Genomic DNA, 17,108 nt, shown 5'->3' with positions numbered 1-17,108 from the left:
GGTGACCCGACTTGGGTGGCAGGCGCCACGCAACATACAGGTGAACCTGTGCTCACGGAACCCGTGTCAGCTTACGAACCAGCCTCAGCCCGAAGCATTTCAGAAGAATAAAACTAGAAAAGGCACGGAGAAGGCGCGCGCGCCCCCGCCCGCGAACAAGTTGCGCCCGGACGCCTTTCCACTTCATATTTAGGTGATTTTTAAAAAGATTTTATTTCTTTATTTTGTGAGAGGAGAAGGAGGGAGAAAGAGGGAGAAGCATCGGTGTGTGGTTGCCTCTCGCACGCCCCCAAAGGGAGACCTGCCCAGGCCTGCGCCCTGACTGGGAACGGAACCCACGACCCTTGGTTCGCAGGCCGGCGCCCGGTCCACTGGGCCGCGCCAGCCGGGGCTCCACCTCATGCTCTTTTGAGCCCTAAGGAAGCCCACCTAGTCATCAAGTTGACCGATTGCAGGGGAAGGTGCTTTGCTCTGAGTGTCTGGAACAAATGCCATTCGTTGTTCAAGGCTCGGCAGAGGCGCCGTCTGCCGGGGGTGCGTGGGGAGCACCACGAGGGACAGCCCGGTGCTCTGCCTCGCTGCCGGGAGGAGGAGGAGGGCCGTTACCCCGGCGGGCAGGGCGGACGCTCCTTCTTCCAGGCGGCCCATTGCAATTACCTGCCCCGCTGCCGGAGACGGCCCGCCGAGGCAGGTTCTAAACCTTCTCTTCTGAGGTCCCTCCAACCAGCGGAACTGACGCGGCGGCCTCTGCGTCTCGTCCGAGCCGAGGCCGCCACGGTGACCGCTCTCCCCGGCCCAGGCCCTGCGAGCCGAGCCGAGGGCACCCCGGCCTCTCGCTTTTTTGTTTTATAACGTGCGGTGCATCAGACAGGCGGTTGGGTGGCGGCTGCAGCTTGTTACGACTTTGTTCAGAAGTGGAGGCAATGGGAGGCTCTGCGGCTACTGAAAAAGCACAACAAACCACTTAATGTGTGTGTTTTGGTTGCGCACGGTAAAACACCCAAGGCCGAGGAATCTCCCAAATGCTTCCCTGACACTGCCGCTGGGAGCCCCAGCTGCCGCCTGCTGGGGGACAAACCAGCGAGGTGTCTGTGTCCCCTCTGTCCCTCCCGGCCGCCTGCCTCTGAGGGAGCCCTGCTCCGTGTCCCAGGGCAGGGCCCAGGGCGCCCGGCCGCTCAGTGCGCCAGGCGGCGCGGCGTGGAGGTGCCGCCGGGGGAGCTGCAGGCCTGCAGCGCGTTTCGTTGGTCTGTTCTCCCTTCCGTCGGCTCCAACACCTTCACCCGACTGTTGCGACATTATGGAGCTTTATCAAGTGATTTCTGATTGGACTTGTGAATTGTAATTGTACATGTGCTTTTTTCCTTTTAAGGATACAGTTCGTAAACCGTGTGTTTAGCCCGTAGCCTGGAAAGCTGCGTCAGATTCAAAACAAACAAACAAAAAAGCCATAACCCTAACCTTCAGTAGCTCAGAAGGTGACCTGATCTGGAAAGTGGGTCATAGTGGATGTAATCAATTTAGTTAAGATGAGCTCATCCCTAATCCCAGGGGACTGGTGTCCTTACAAAAAGAGAAACTTTGAGCCGAGAGGCAGATGCACAGAGACGGGGAAGGACGCGGAGAGGCCCAGGGAGGAGATCGCCGTCCGAGCCGGAGACGCCCGGATGGGACCTTCCCTTCGGTTGCTGGGAGGAGCCAGCTCGGCAGACACCTTGCGTCCAGACTCCCGGACCCGGGCCTGGGAGACTGTGAATTTCTGTTTGTGGTCCTTTGTCACAGCAGCCCTAGCAACTAAATATGTAGACTCATACCTGTAAAATCTGTATGTCTGCCTTTATGTATCATACTGTTTTATTAATACAATGGCTCTCTGTTACTAGGTATTTATCACAAGACCTTGTACAATGAAAAAATTAACTGGAAGGCGCCATTACTATGCTGATAGCTCCTTCTCAGGGGCGTTTCTAAAAAGCGAGGCTGCTGGCCAGCACCCGCCCGTGTCCCCATGGGCACTGCTGCCCTGGGCTGCGGGCCACCTGTGGAAGGCGCTCCGGCGTGCGGCCCTTCAGTTCCCACAGGGGTAGCTGGGTGGGGCCGGCCCAGGGCTTGACGTCAGTTCCTCCTGCTTCTCAGCGGGGACGGGACGGTCGCATCAAATCACATCTCCGAGCTCTGGTCTCCGCGAGATGCGCCGCCGCTGAGCTTACCGCTCCCCCTCGTTACCCAACGCCCCGATGCGCCCCGCGCCTCGCCTTTCTGTCCCCCGCGGGGCTCCTGATCCTGTGGGCCTCCCAGCCCCCGTCCCGGTTCCGTCCGCACCCCTCAACCCTGAGCTCTCCCTGCGGGGCCCCCTCGCGGCCGCGGCCTCTGTCCGGCCCTGACCACTCCGCCTTGCTTCCCGCCTCTCACCCAGCCTCAGGCGGGGACCCCCGCCCTTGACCGGACGCCACCGTGCGCATTGCTCGGTGCCGGCGGGGCCCGGACGGGTGGAAAGCGACCATGGCCTGGCGGGCCGGAGAGCAGGGCGAGCGCGCCCGGCCGGGCCTGCGGAAGGCGGGTCCTCCGGCCTTTCCTTCTGAAGGGCAGTGAGCAGGCCCGGCTCAGCGCTGGAACCAGGGCGCGTCTCACACAGACGAATGTGAAGAAACAAGGCTATCACTGCAGAGGCGCCCATTCATGCCCCCCCACCCCCGGGGCTTGCAGACACAGGGCCAGGGTAGGGTGACTGGGGAGGGGGAGACGGGAGCGAGGCGGGGCGGCCCCGTGGCAGGTGTCAGCGTCCTGGGGTTTGGCCCACGGGCCAGGCCACGCGGGGAGGCTGCGCGGTGCGACCTGCTGAGACGGGGCCGGGCTTCGTGGCACGGCTTCATGTCCGCCTTTCCTGCCTGTCGCCGGGAGAGGACCCGCAACGCTCTGAAGGCCCCGACTTCTTACGGTGTGAAAACGACCCCGCATCACCGACCTCACAGGCCGTAACGAGGATGAAGGAAGAAGAGACAACAGAAGTGCCTGACACAGGGTAAAAGCTCAGTGTGTGTTAGTTACCCACGCGCAGTTTGGGGTTCTTTTTTTGCACTTAAAAAAAATTCTTTTTAGTAAGAAAGATGTGAATAGTGACTATTCCTTTATAAGACTTTAGGTTTAAGGCTCACAGTGCCAAGCATTTCCCTCCCACAAACCGGGAAAGCACACGGCAGCGATGCACTAACCCCGCAGGTCGGTTTCGGCCGAGCTGACCGTCCGGGCCCGGCAGCCGACAGGGGGTCACAGCAGAAGTCACCAGGGTTGGAGGCCCCTGCGACAGACTCGTGCGCTCATCGCCTCAGCTGCTTCATCCCTACAGGACTTACCCACCTACGGAGAAGGCGAAACGCCCAGGTCTGGGCACACCCGACGAGCTGGCGTCTCCCCGTACGACGTCAAAATGCGGTGCTGACAACAAACACCCGTTTGGTCCAGTTTATTGGCTCGCCAGGGGCAAACTGTGCATTTCGGAATTAATGTATTAAACCCACAGAGTTCCTCAGCCACACAAATATTGACATGATGTAGCATCACAATATGCTCTCAATAACAGCTTTTACATCGCTAAGGAGTTTTGCCAGAAAAGCAGAGATTTATGCCAAAAATTAGCTCCCACGGTTGTCTGCCAACCTTGGCCGGTGTTTTGTATGCGGCGACAAAGCTGCCGCAGCATCATCTATGCAGCGAAGCGGACGGACAATAGAGCCACGGGCCTACGCTTCAAATGCTCGCAGCCCTTTGTCGTCGTGAACGTGTACGTGGGGTAAGAGAGCGTGTGGGGGTGTTTGTGGAGATTATCGCGTGTCCCCTTTCTCCGGCACAGTGAGGTCACGGGAAAGCCGACGGCGAGTCTGAGGGCCCTTCCAGGAGGCCCTTCATTGTGGAAAAATACCTGCAATGAGGCTCTAGGAAAAATCACAGCAAACATATCGATTCACAGACGGGGCTTTGTAATCGTTCACCCTCGGGAGCTGATCTCATTCTAGCTGTGGCCACACGACCCTCAGCCTCGGCTTCCTTAACGGGAGAAGCAGTGTCAGCACCTGGCAGACAGAGGGTTAAACAAGAGAACGCATGTTCCACGCTGAGCACTGTGCCCGGCTCATCACAAGAGTCTGATGTGCACCTGCACTTCTATAGAATTACTCCTTTGGTAGATTTTGCTGTTTTTGATGCATTTACATTTTAGGGAGCTCCCCTCCCCCAAGGGGAATGAGTTTTACTCATAATTCTGCTCTAGTGTTGAGCAATATCCATGAGAGCTAATAATTAGCATATCTGTGTGTTAAAATGGGAGAATACTTTGAACTTTAAGAGTGATTAATTCACTTCTGAGACAGAGTAAATCACTTGGTTCAAAAAAATGGTGACGAACTTTGAGTCTATTTGCTCATCAAATATCCTGGCTGAAGGAACTGTTACATTGGAGTCACCAAGAGCTGCCGCTTTCGAAGTTTGCATTCTTTTATTTGTCGTCCTTAGCGAGTCCCTGTTATGGGCCAAGCAGTCACGGCCCTAACGCTTTCACACGGTTCACAGGCAAATCAGGGACGAACACCAGGACCCCGCACTTAACAACGGCGATCATGGAGGAACACACAGAACGTCACTGCTGCTTCGACAGCTGAGCACCCAGCTCCACTTGGAAGGAGCTAAGGAGCTCGAGCCTGAAGCCCGAGGCCCAAGTCCCGGGGACGAGGAGGCGGTGAAGGCAGGAGCCGCGAGCGCGGCGCAGGGGCGGCCGTCCGGGCGCGGGGCGGGGGGCACCCCCGGCCAGGAGACTCGCGGCAAAGGCCACTTGCAAAGGCCTCCCGTCCTGAAACACACGCCCTCCCGTGGGCAGGACGCGGACACGCTGCCCCGGGGCCGCATGGGCCAGCTCGCCGGGGCGGCGGGGAGGGCGCCAGGGGCCCGGGGGACGGCGTGGAGCGGCAGAGGCTGCGGTCCGACGGCGCGGGTGGCTGCCAGGGGCGGCTCCGTCAAAGGGGCCGACGGGCCTGCAACTCACCGGCCAGGGTCAGAGAAGGCGGGGACCGGCGACTCCCAGGCGCCCGACGCAGGCCACAGGAGCCGAGGAAACGCCGGGTAGCGCAGCCTTTCGAGACCGTTTGCTGCGATGAACGGTGTAGTCGGACAGCCTGGGTCCCACGGCGATGTCTGCCCGCCTCCAGCGTTGACTCTCGGAGCAGAGCCAGCATGTCCGCCCGGCAGCGGCCCCCCGGGCCCCGAGGCCTGAGTGAGAACCGGATGGACCGCGTCCTGCTCCCCCGGGGGCGGCGCCGGAACCACAGCCGTCTGCACCGGGTTGGCTCGTCACAGAACGCGGCCTGCACCCTCCCGTCTCCTGTGCCGTCCCCACGCCCCCCCCCCCGCCCCCCCCCCCCCAGCCCCCGCCCCTGCACAGCCACCGTGCGAGCGCCCTGTCCGCGCTGTGCGGCGGAAAGCGACTCCGCTCACCCCCCCGACCCGCCCACCCAGGGCCCTGGGCGCCTCCCAGCGCGGCTGGGGACGCCGAAGTCAGACGAGGGGGCGCTTTCCGACCTCGCCCCTGGGCGCCTCCGCCTCCTGTGAAGCGGGGGCACTGGCCTGGCCCGATGGCGAAGAGCGACTGGAAGTATCGAAGTGCTACACACGCAGGTGTTCAAGCATCTGGGTTACACGTGCAACCCATATATTTATGAATGACATCCATAAATCCCATAAGCCACACACATATGCATACACACGTGTATAATTTATGGATGTGATTCTCATGGTATAAACAGATTCGGGAACAGCGTGCAGCTCACTTGCAACGGCTCCACTGGAGCGAATCAGGGCTTCCAAGTCGCACACCTTCCAAGGTCCTTGGGCGACAGGCATGCTGGGTATTTTAAATACCTGAACTGGGGAGAGGGGGCCGCGATGGGACTGCGTTTCTGCCCAGTGACTCTTCTCTTATGCAACCAAGTTTTTTCCTGTTTAAGCTTATCCTGACCCAAGGACGTGCTCACTGATTTCAGGGCGCGGGGAAGGAGGGGGAGGGCTGCGAGGGCGGGCAATGGCGCGGTGCGGGCACGCGGCTCGGCTGCCTCCCTCCGGCGCCCCAACCCGGGCCGAACCCGCAACCCAGGCCTGCGCCCCGACCCGGCATCAAGCCCCCGCCTTCTGGTTCACAGCAGGACACTCCGGCCGAGCCACACCGGCCAGGAAACCAAAGCGTCTAACAGTGGACGGACCACGGCGGCCTGCGAGCGCGGCCGCGCCCCGAGCGCCCCAGGACCAGGCCGCGGCCCGGCCTCCCTGAGATCCCACCGCGCGTCCCAGAGACTCCGCCTCCGGCGCCTTCATTCCGTTCAACGACGAAGGGAGAACGGCTGCCTTTCGCTCCCAGACCCGGCGGCCAGCAGGGCCGCCTTCGCGCACAGAGACGCTGAGACAGGGCTCCAGGCCTCCGGGGGTGGACGGCCCCGGGGCGCGGCCTCGGGGATCCGCGCTTTTCCTGCCGAGTGACGCGGGCGATCGCCAGGGGCGAGACGGCCGCGCCGAGACCACCGCCTTCGCTCTTTTTCCTTGTGTTTTCCTGAGACGGACCGGCATTTGGAAATACACCCTCGTTCCCATGGCCGACGGCCCCTGATCACGTCTGTCTCCTCCCCCGTTTTTTGCTTCATTCGCTTGCGCTGGCTCAACAGGTGTGCTCATTAAAAGCTTTAATAATAGAACGAGAACAGAAAATACGGTTTACGGTACAACAAAATGTGTTTTTATAAAATATTACATGCCAGTAATGCATTCGAATAAATACTTCACATGCTGCACAAAGAACCTACAGGTCACATTTATTTCATAACAAAATGTCTAATTTAAAAAAAAAAAGTTTCTGAGGGCTTCTTACAATAAAATTTTCAAAACCAAAGAGCAAAAATACTAAATTTTTGCGGCGCAGGTCATCACAAACTCACTTATGCAGCAGGCAGATTGTGCGCTGGAAGCGGGATCTAAATTCAGCAGAAAAACTCAGGGGCTGGGTGGGCGCCCATTCCCGGTTAACGGAGGCTCCGCCCCCGCAGGGCCGCGGGGTCTCTGAGCGTCAAGTTTAGTTTGTAAACTCAGACACTTGCCCAAACGGCAGACGTACACACTTCCTTCCCTCAGCCAAGACTGCCCGCGTTTCAGTCCAGGACGCCAGTGTGTGTGCCGAACAGAGGAACAGCGGCGGGTTCCTGTCTCAAACCTGACCGCCCCTGTCGCCCTTCGGAGGCTGATTTCCTTGCATTTCCTTTCCCTTTGTTCCCCAGTGACCGAGGCCCTACGCTGGGGACGTTGGGAAGCGCACCGACAAAGCACTGGTCTTCGGGGACATTCAGTCACGCAAAACGCAGCAGGCGACCCCTGGGAGCCGCTGCCCGCCCGGGCCCGGGGCGCGCGGGACAGACGGACGCGCAGCCGCCGCCCGGGAGTCGCCGCCACCCTGGGGGGCAGGCGCCGCCGGCTCAGAAGGGCAGCGAGCGGGGCCTTTGTCCCCGCTCGCTCCCGGGGCGCAGAGACGCCGGGCTCCCCCGCCCCCTCGCCCCGGCTCTCGGAGCCCCGCCCCGCCCCCCGCGGTCCCTGCTCCCGCCTTCCCGTCCCGGTCCCAGTTCCCCGTCCGCTGTCCCCCCACCCCCGCCCCTCGGGACAGTCCCGGGGAGGGGCCGCAGCCGCAGAGAGGGCGCGCCCCCCTGATTTCCGCTCCCACCGCCGCCACCGCGCGCGGTTCTGCGAGATGAAGGTTAAAACGCCTGGGTGTGGGATATCAATTTCACACATGAGGGCCAGGCCAAAACATTTAATTTTGGGCTCTGTTATTAAATTTAAATTTATAGGCACACACGAAGCTTGAAACTTAAAAAATACCTACATGGTAAAAGAAGGCAGCTTTCATGGAAATGTTTACATCCTTTATTGCAAATGGTTTCTCCTTAAGAATTCAACTGCGCATTTTTGAGTCTGCAAGTCAGGCCCTGCCAAGCCCCCTGCCACGTATGACCCACAACCCTTTAAAAATGTTAACTCGAAGAGAAACAGAAAGGTTCCATGAATTTAATCTTCCAATGTCCTCAGAGAGAGTTATCAGAGGCGTCCTCCAGAGACCACGGCGCAGCCGGCCAGTCCGCTGCCCCCCAAGGAGCGAGCCTCGGCCAGAGACGAGGGCCGTGGCCGTGGCCGGCGGGCGGCCCCTCCGCGCGCCCGCGCGCCCTTCTCCCGGGAGGGGCGGCCACCACACGGAGGGAGGGAGCCGGCGCTCATCGCCGCCGACCGCCGGGGTCCGCACAGGTTTGAAAAGCCTCGCGTCGGTCTGCAGCACCACCAGAGTCCCCGTGGAAAGGCGAGCCACCCTCCAAGCAGAGGACGCTAACAACGCCCAACTCGGTCCCTGGGGATGATCCGCAGCTCCGAGCCGTGCTTCAGGAAGACGTTTCCTGCGCAGACAGACGAAACATCGCGGCGGGCGTTAACAAGCGAGCCCCCGCCTCCCCGACCCTTCCAACCATCCGCACGCACAACCGACAAAGCGTCACGCAGGCAGGCCCCGCAGCGCCGACGACGTGGCCACGGCCCCGCCCACCCGCCCGGCCACACGCCTGCGAGCCGCGCGCAAGGGCGCCAGCCACAAACACGCCGCCGCGGCGCGCAGTGCACAGCGGCCTAACCGTGGACACCGCCGTAGGGCTCAGCAAGGTCCCCAAGGGCAGAAAAAACTCTTGACCCCCCCACGGGGCACAGGCTCAGAAACCCTGACTATGAGTCTGTGCCCCGTGACGTGCACCTTCCGACAACAGGGGACCGGGGACAGCCCACAGGAAGGGACATCAGCGCGACCTGAACATTTCTGGAGCCAGAAAACAAAACCTTTAACCTTCAGTTTAAAGGCATCGACAAAGGTAAAATGCCTCACGATTTTCAATGAGTAACCCTTTCAATTCAATGAAATTACATGCCTAAAACACTTGATGTAAGTTTAAAAAATTTAAAATTTTAAAATCACATTTTTTATAAGAAAGTTATAAGGAAAATATAACTTTTTATAAGAAAAAATAGTATCCACCGCTGTTCCCCTAGACACAGCCTTGCTGCGCCCGCTCCTGCAGCGGCTACTCCCTGAGCTCCCTGCCCCCGCCCCTGCCCCCGCCCCCGCCCCCGGCCCCCGCCCCCGGCCCGCACGCCGGAGACAGCCCCACTGGGACGCGCAGGCGAAGGCCGGCGCGCAAGCCCTCACCCGCCGCCGCCCCGGGAAGCGCCACCCAGCCCCCATGCAGCCCCCCCCGCGGGTCGGACACTCACCGGCAGTCTGCGCAGGGTTTATTCCTATTCCATCTAGGAAATAAATACAAAATCATCTGTTATTTCTAAAGCCGAAACGGTTCAACAGTAACAACAGACTGGCCAAGAACACGAAAAGACGTCGTCTCGGGTAACCGATCTGCTGACGCCTGTCACTGCCGCGCGCTCACACGCGCTGCGGGGTTAGACAGGGACACCTGCCAACACCACGCTCCCGGGAGGGTCTGCGCACCATGGAGAACACGCCGCGGCCGTGCCAGCGATCACCTACACGCTGCTCCGAGGGCCGCAAGGGCCCACGGCCTTCGAGGGGACGTTCACACAGCATCTCCGGACCGACAGCCTCCTCGAGAGCAGGCCAGCCCTCCTCGCAGTGGAGGGCGTGGAGGGCGGGTTGTCCCCACGGCAGGGAGCCGTGCTCCTGCGGGCACCCCCGCCCTCGCCGCCTGCACCCTGCCCCGGCCGCGGCGCTTCCCCACGGAGCCGGTGTCGCTGCCCTGCACCCGTGTCAGTGCTTTCAGATACGGCAGAACTGAAAGTCCGTGTCTCGCGGGGTGAAACGCTCCCCCGCCGCGAGCACAGACGGGACAGGCTTCAGGAGGACGCGCAGGGCCCAGCAAAGGCGCCCTCCTGCCCGGCTTCCCGACGGCCAACGCGCTGGTCAGCGTCACTTATTAAAAAGCACCTGCTGAGTACAAGTTAGTCTCAGTAATAACCCATCAAGAAGTGACAGGCTAGGATGTTACAAAATGCTACCCAGCACCAAGAGCATAAAGAACCTGAAAAGAGGCAGCTGCAGACAACAGCCGCGACTTGGCGTTTACAGCTACGTAGGTCCTTAACGCCGACAGGAATTTTCGGCTCTGTCACTAAGCCGACTTGAATGACTTCGAGGTCTCTTAAATGGTCTCTGCAGCCCTGACGTCATCGACGGTCTAAAATGAGCTCTTACCATTGGTGATAATTGCGCTTGTGGCCGCAGGGACTTTAAACTGAAGGGAGAGAAAGAAAAGAGATTTCACACAGTCGCACAGGCACGGTGACAGCCGGCGAGCGTCGCGGGGAGGGCGCGCGTGTGACTCTGAAATGGGACTTATCACCCCGAAAAAGTGCCGCTGTCGTTTGCTTTAAAAAAACAATACTGTTCCGTAAATACTACCTTTCCTTGTGTCCAGGATTGTGAAATGCACCTTTATTTTACTCACTGAAAAAACCCCAAAACCCCCACTAATGACGCATTCAGGACCCAAGCAACGCGCGCTTTCAGACTCCGGCTGCTCTCATCGCACAGAACCTGCCTGCACAGCAGAAGTCACCGCAGAACAGTTGCTTAGAGCCTTCCTACAATGTCCCCGCACACGAGTTCCAGCCAACGCCCCGCAATGTTGGCGGGAGGCCAGCGGGGCTCTGCCCCTCCGGGCCCCCCCTACCCCGTCCTCCTGGGCCGAGCAGCCCACTCAGGCCGTCCAGGCGACCGCGACGCTCGAGGGTGCACAGCGCGGCCACCGCGACAATCACAACACCGCCACACGGGGACGGTGACGGTCAGACTCCACGGTCTCCGTCCAGAGACGCTGCGTGAAGGGCTTTCTAAACCAGCGCCCGAGGCAGAGGACTCGGCAGGGGCCCCGGCAGGGGCCCCACAGCAAACCCTGCCCGGCGCCCTGCGGCCGCGCGTGGTCACTGCATCCACGGAGCCGCCGCTCCCCGGTTCACTCCGCCACCGGCCACTGCGCGCTTCCACGCTGCGCGCACGTTGCACGGGTGTCACTGTGGAGTTCTGCAGCCAAATCAGTTTGGAAAATACTAAGTTGTTGTCTTTTCCAAACCTTTTAATACGCTGCTGCTGCGTTTGATTTAACTCCCAGAAGAAGGCAGTGAGTGGAGTTGTTTCCCATCCTTCTTGGCCACTGATCCCAGTTTCCCACGGAATTGTTTTCTCTCTCTTTCGCGGCTCTAGGGCTCCAGGGAAAACGTGCTGAGAAACGCTGTTTGAGGTGCTCATCGCGGTCACACGTGCGCTCTGTGACCGCCTCCTCGCCGGGGAGAAAACTGAAAGCTCATTTTATAAACCAAAGAATTCCACTTTGAAATGACGAATTATGCAGAAGAACAATTGCTGGTTAGAGGACTACGTACCTAAGAAACACTTACTGTCTATACGGTACGTTCTTAGTTGTAAATGTCCTTTTAGAGATTCAAGGATTTTAATCTTAATTTAAAATAACTTTGAAAGTCATTTGGAGATTGTTATACTTACTAAAACTTCGGTCAAACACCCAAATCAGTCACAGGACAACGCCCTGTTCCAACGCCCGACCGGCACCAAGCGCCGAGGTGCTGCCGGCGCGGCTCGGTCTGGCCTGGCCGGAGGTGAGCCCGGCATGGTTGCTAAACGCCGAAGGCAGGCGCTGCCCGCGCCCTCCCTCCTCCGGGGCAGAGGCGGCACCCGGCTGAGGCCTGAGCGGGCGCCGTGGGCACACCCACGGCCTGCTGCTTCGGCCCCTCACGGGGCCTGTCCTGCCTCCGATGCCGCGGGTCTCGGTCCCCGAGAGGACAGGCGACAGCTGGCGGCTCGGTGAGGCTGCCCGCCGTGCGCTGGGGGATTTCATCGCTGTTTCCATTGAGGCCTTCGCGAGGGATTTAAATCCGTGGACTCGGGCTGCACAGGGCACCTCGGGCTCCGTGGGAGCCTCGATCGGGCGGCCTGGCAAAGGGCTGGCCACCGCTGTGGGTCCAGCCGCGCAGAGCCTGGCCCGCCTGCTCCCGCCCCGCCCGCCGCGAGGGGCCCACTGGGCAGCCCGCCTCTGCCTTACAAACGACGCCGTGGACCGTGGGCTGATCCTAGTGTGGAAAACCGCCATCACCTTCGTAAATGGCTACTGTGTTACACAGGCAATAAAGAATTACTAAATGTTACTTATTACTGCAAATAAAGCATGTTACTTATAAATACAGCGCTACACAAATTAGAATCGGCTTCGTTCCAGAGCAGGGCTACTTCTTGCAAGGGATCTGCGCAGCAAAAAGCGATGATGCCACGTTCGGATTAGTTTCCCATCTCCCCTCACCCGTTCCTTCTGCAGGAGGAACAGATGGAAACGGCCAGCGAACCCCGCCCGCCGCCGGTGGGACTGTGCGGCAGGCACACGACACCCGGCCCTGCCCAGGGCTTCCCAGGGGCTGTGAGCGCCGGTCCGTTGCTCATTTTCCGTTAATCACTCAAACAGAGGATTATGGGTTAGGCTGTTCTCTTAGTTCACTGCAGGTGTCCTCCCTTGACTGCAGACGTCGCTGAGGACTCCGAACCCCGCGTTTGGGTGTGGGCGCCCCTGGGCCAGCGCAGCGCTTTGCGTTCAGCGCGTCTGTCAAGGCGACTCTGTTCTCGCTCAGAATCGCGTCACCGGGCACACGGAGCGGCTGTCACGCACGTGCCGACTCACGCGCTAGGGAATCTGAGGAACAGAGAAACCGAGGCTCGCCTACGTCACGCAGACGGTGAGCGGCGTTCACAAAGGGGACCTGACGTCCCCGGCACAGGTGGGCGCCCCTTCTACCCCAGTGGCTCTTCCGAGTGTCACGTCCAAAGAGGGGCTCTACAGATGCTCCTGAGGATGGTTTTGAATGAATGGGTAATTTTTATTTCTTCAAAACAGAAAAACAAAATATTTTTAAAAACTAGATGCTTTTAAAAACAAATGTTACGGAGTCCACATCGACAAAAAATTGGAAAAATGACAGCTATTTAAAAAATTATAATCCTAGAATCAAAAGTAGTAAAAATATGAGTAGACTGTAGTGATGCATCACTATTTTAAAAAGTTTACATATCATCAAACCTTTTCAAGTTCAATAAAAATTTTCCTTGTCATTTTCAATGGTTCCGCTGAATAGATGTGTCAGTTTGTTGAACGCATTCTTAAGTGAGTCTGAACTTCCTTTCTACTTGTATCTGTAAGTGAGCGGAACTTTTAAAAGACGGTTACTGATGTTAGAGACAGAGGGAGGGAGGGAGAGAGGCTGCCACGTTCCGCCCATTCACGTTCACGCACTCACTGGGTGCCTCCTGCATGAGGCCTGGCGGGGTCGGCCAGCGACCCGGGACCGGGAGGGCACTAGCCGCCAAGCCGATGGCCAGGCGGCACGGGACTTTCTGAGAGCAGTGACCCAGTACAGGCCGCACGGCTGCGGCGGGTCACAAGCGCGCCTGGAACTGAAAGGCTGCGACCCTCGCCCGAACGTGGCCGCGGCCCCGCACTCACCTCCTCTGCTGCGAACTTGAGGACGGCCGTAAAGGGGGTGCTTTCCGGGACGCTGAGTCTGCAAGGAGTTAAAAAAAGTTTAAGAAGGTGATTTTTTTAAAAGTCCTTTTGTTCCCCATATCGGCTACTGTAGCAGACCTACAGAAACCTGTCTTATAGTCTGAACGTTGTGCATTTTGACTGCACACTGCACTCGTTACCTCTAAAAAAATTAAAATTGTCATATTCCTGAGGTTAAACGAATCACTATTAAAGACAGAAAACATTGTTTTTCAAGCAGCAGAGACTTACGAGCTGCCACTCCCTTTGCAGCGTCTCTGCTTGGCCCCCTGCGCGACTGCTGGCTTCCGGCCCGGCCCCCTACCACCGCGCTGCGCCATCGGGGGAGGGGACAGAACACACAGGATTCTAACAGGAGCCGCTGGTTTAAAAATTTCCTAGGAAGTCAGCAATGGGATAGTGTATAAAGCAAGGAGCAGCGCTCACTGCAAGTGTTTCTGCATTAACCTTACAGTGCAGATCCTGAGATTCTTCCTCAAAAGGGCAACATCGAACGTCTAACGGTTTCAATTCACTTTTTCAATGGAGACTGGCAATGCCTTCCTAACATGTAACTAGATGTTCCTCGGGAAACCACAGAAGCACAAGAGGAACTCGCTGGACAAGCACAACCACCCCCCGAGGAGCGTTCCATTACTGAAGGGGGCGCTGGGGAGCGCGCGCCGGCACGCCCCGCCCCCGCCCGGCGCGGGAGCCAGGGACTCGGAGACCCGCCGGCTTCAGCGTCAGCGCGGGAAGAGGGGGCTGCGGGCTGGGAGTGCGGGTGGCCCGAGGCCGGGACGGAGGAGGCGGGAAGTCAGACCGGAGGGGCCGAGGGTGTTTTTAACTCACCCTTTACTTAAAGGAGAATGTGTGGTCGCAGCACTTCCCTGACCCGGCAGCACTACCCGCAGCGACCGCCCACAAAAATGAAGCACTGAGAACCCCTCCCCAGAATCCAGCTAGTGGCCATGCTGGAAACTCCAAGAAGTCTCTCCGCCAGAGTAAGTTCACGCCCTGGGCAGGTGAAAAGTGCCATCACACGCTCACAGCACGGTCCCCGCAAACCTCAAGAGCCGCTTTCACCGGCCCCCACGCCCTCGCGCCTACTCATTCACCGTGAGCAGGACGGGACCCGACCGCCCCACGCACAGGCACGCGCGCCACGCGCGTTTCACACACGCACTAACAGGCGGGACGCGCACGAAAGCCACCGCTTGCCGGCACCGACGGAAGCTGCGGCAGGCCCGCCCCCGGGGTGGATGAGGACGCTGGCCTCTTCCCCTCCATCCTCTCGTTTCTTCTAAAGCAAATCTACCCGTCAATGAGAACAGTCCAACGTGAAGGGAAACATCAGACGGCGAAGCGACTCCCCACGCTCGGCTGTCGTCGCGAGGAGGCCGAGGCGCCCGGATCGGCGCGGTGCGCCTTCCCTCCGGGTCCCCCACGCTTCCCGCTCGACAAGACGGCGGACAGAAGTGACGGGCTGACAGAGACAGCAGCAGCTTTACGGACGCGGCGGGAAGACGAGAGGAACTTCCTCTGATGGCTTGAAAGACACAGGGCAGGAACTGCAGAAGAGTGAAGTTAAAAATCCTTTCAGAGAATGAAGCAAGCAAGCAAACAAGCAAACGTGGGAAATGCGGCCGAGCGATGGCTGCCACTGAGCCTGGTGGCCAGGTTTGCGTAAAGCCCAGCAGCCAAACCGTGCCGTCTTCTCTGGGTGCAGCCGGGCCTGTGTGGGGAACCCGGGGCGCAGCTCGGGGCTGGTGTTTCCCCCAGTGCTCGGGGCGCAATGGACCGGGGTGGGGGGCCGGGTTCCACAGTTGAGGGTGTTTGCCAGAGTGACTTCCAGATGGGCCGCGACCTGGAAGCTGGGGAAGAAAGACAGACGGTGGGCACAGCAGGGGGGAGGGGGAAACTTTAAAACCCATCATCAATGCATTAAAAGAAACATTTTCAAAGAAGAAATACTGGAGTAAACCAGCTGTAAGAAGAGGATGTGGCTGTCCACAAGTGACATGTTACAGGTGGAGCGATTCACGTAGAGACAAATGTATCAAGACAGGGAAAGGCGAGGGGGCCGCCCAGGTCGCAGAGCAAAGTCACTGAGACCGACAACAGCTGTTACGGTCAACAGTTCGAATGGGGGGGGGCACGGCGCTACTTACTTATTAACTCATCACTATTTATTACGCACAAAATCCTACTGCAGAGCCGTCCTCAGCTACATCGCGTACGCCTCCGCGCTGCAACGCCCTGTAACGGCCCAGGTGGCGCATCCAGGTGAGGAGGTCCAGGCTAGACCCTCGCTCGGGGCTCAAGGACAAGAAAAGGCCCCGCACGAATAAACTGCCCTGTTTCCGCGCATTTCTCCTTCCCAGATACGATACAAGGCTGAGTTCGCACACACAAGCATCAGACACCTGGCAGTTACTAAACGTCCAAGTTAACTTGGCACCCGGGACGGGACGTCTCTTCTTCCTTCCTCCAACAGCTGTTCGGTGGGGAAAGGCCTTTGTAACCGCGCGCAGACAGGGGCTGCTAAAGGATCCCAACAGTCATTCTCAGAGCCCGGTCCACCGCCCGCCCGGGCCGCTCCCATAACCCCCCAGCGAGTCAGCTCCGAGCGGAGGTCCCGCGCCCCGGTGCCCGGTGCCCCGTGCCCCCGCGCCTGGTCGGGACCTGCGCTCACAGCCGGGTGGGCCGCGGAGGCTCCCGGGGGCGCGGGGACACAAGGGTGCGGGCTGCCGGGGTGGGAGTTGCTTGGAGCGCCGGGCGCCACCCGGCCGACCCGGCTCAGCAACCCGCGATCGAGATACTCACACTTTGTACGGCAACCGCGGGTCGGACGTCAACGTGATCTTAAAGGAAACCTTGGACCTGGGAAAGAAAGCGGGAGAGAGTTAATGTCGGCAGCGGGACCGACCACCGGCGCGACTGCAGGCCAACACTTACATGGTGCAGCCGGTCTGGACAGAGCCGCCACCTTTCCCCCGGAGCCGCACTTCCGCTTCCGCCGCGGGGCCGGAAGTCCCTTTGCACTCAGGTCCACGTCTCCTTGCACGCTGGGGGCCTCTGAAGTTGCTGCTGTCCAAGGCACTGCCTGAAAAACCGGCCTCGGATACTCGTCTAGGCGGAGACTCCGAGTTACAAATACCTACTGACTTTGCATTTACATTTCTGAGAAGAATATATGGGTTGTATGGAGTTAGTATTTTTCTACATGCAGTTATTCGCTGCCGTATTTCTGTCAGGCACCGCAAACGTGAATAAGGTAGGAAGACTGTAGGACCCAGCCAGCGGTTTGGGGAGCAAGTCTGTGCGCATCACGCCTGGGTGAAGAGCAGAGGCGTGGCGAGGGGCGCGGCTAGAGGCGTGGCGAGGGCGTGGCTAGGGCGCTCCGGAGGTTGCTACGACAACCTGGACCGGAAGAGCTCAGGAAACTGGAATAGGCACCTGGCTTTTGTATTAGCTGTG

General features: G+C 59.2%; 1 protein-coding gene across 2 annotated transcripts in view; it reads right to left on the bottom strand.

Moving 5' to 3' along the window:
* Positions 1 to 16,899, bottom strand: part of UFM1 (ubiquitin fold modifier 1) — a 42,017-nt gene extending 25,118 nt beyond the window's left edge. Inside the window, exons 1-6 of one of the 2 annotated variants that reach the window (XM_054586676.1) lie at positions 16,587 to 16,833; positions 16,455 to 16,511; positions 13,590 to 13,647; positions 10,280 to 10,319; positions 9,328 to 9,360; positions 7,849 to 8,465 (exon numbers count right to left, since the gene is read on the bottom strand). In XM_054586676.1, coding sequence (XP_054442651.1) covers positions 8,398 to 8,465; positions 9,328 to 9,360; positions 10,280 to 10,319; positions 13,590 to 13,647; positions 16,455 to 16,511; positions 16,587 to 16,588 — 258 coding nt within the window. In that variant the 5' untranslated portion in view covers positions 16,589 to 16,833 and the 3' untranslated portion in view covers positions 7,849 to 8,397. Of the gene's footprint in view, positions 1 to 7,848; positions 8,466 to 9,327; positions 9,361 to 10,279; positions 10,320 to 13,589; positions 13,648 to 16,454; positions 16,512 to 16,586 lie in introns of those variants that run through there. The other variant, XM_054586677.1, reaches the window with a different exon arrangement.
* Between the last annotated feature and the right edge of the window lie 209 nt (positions 16,900 to 17,108).

Source organism: Pteronotus mesoamericanus, unplaced genomic scaffold, assembly GCF_021234165.1.
Source record: "Pteronotus mesoamericanus isolate MK-2021 breed Mesoamerican mustached bat unplaced genomic scaffold, CSHL_Meso_final contig_94, whole genome shotgun sequence".
NCBI classification, from domain to species: Eukaryota; Metazoa; Chordata; class Mammalia; order Chiroptera; family Mormoopidae; genus Pteronotus; species Pteronotus mesoamericanus.
Note: the sequence above shows the minus strand (reverse complement) of the source record. Positions and strands in the feature narration are given on the sequence as shown.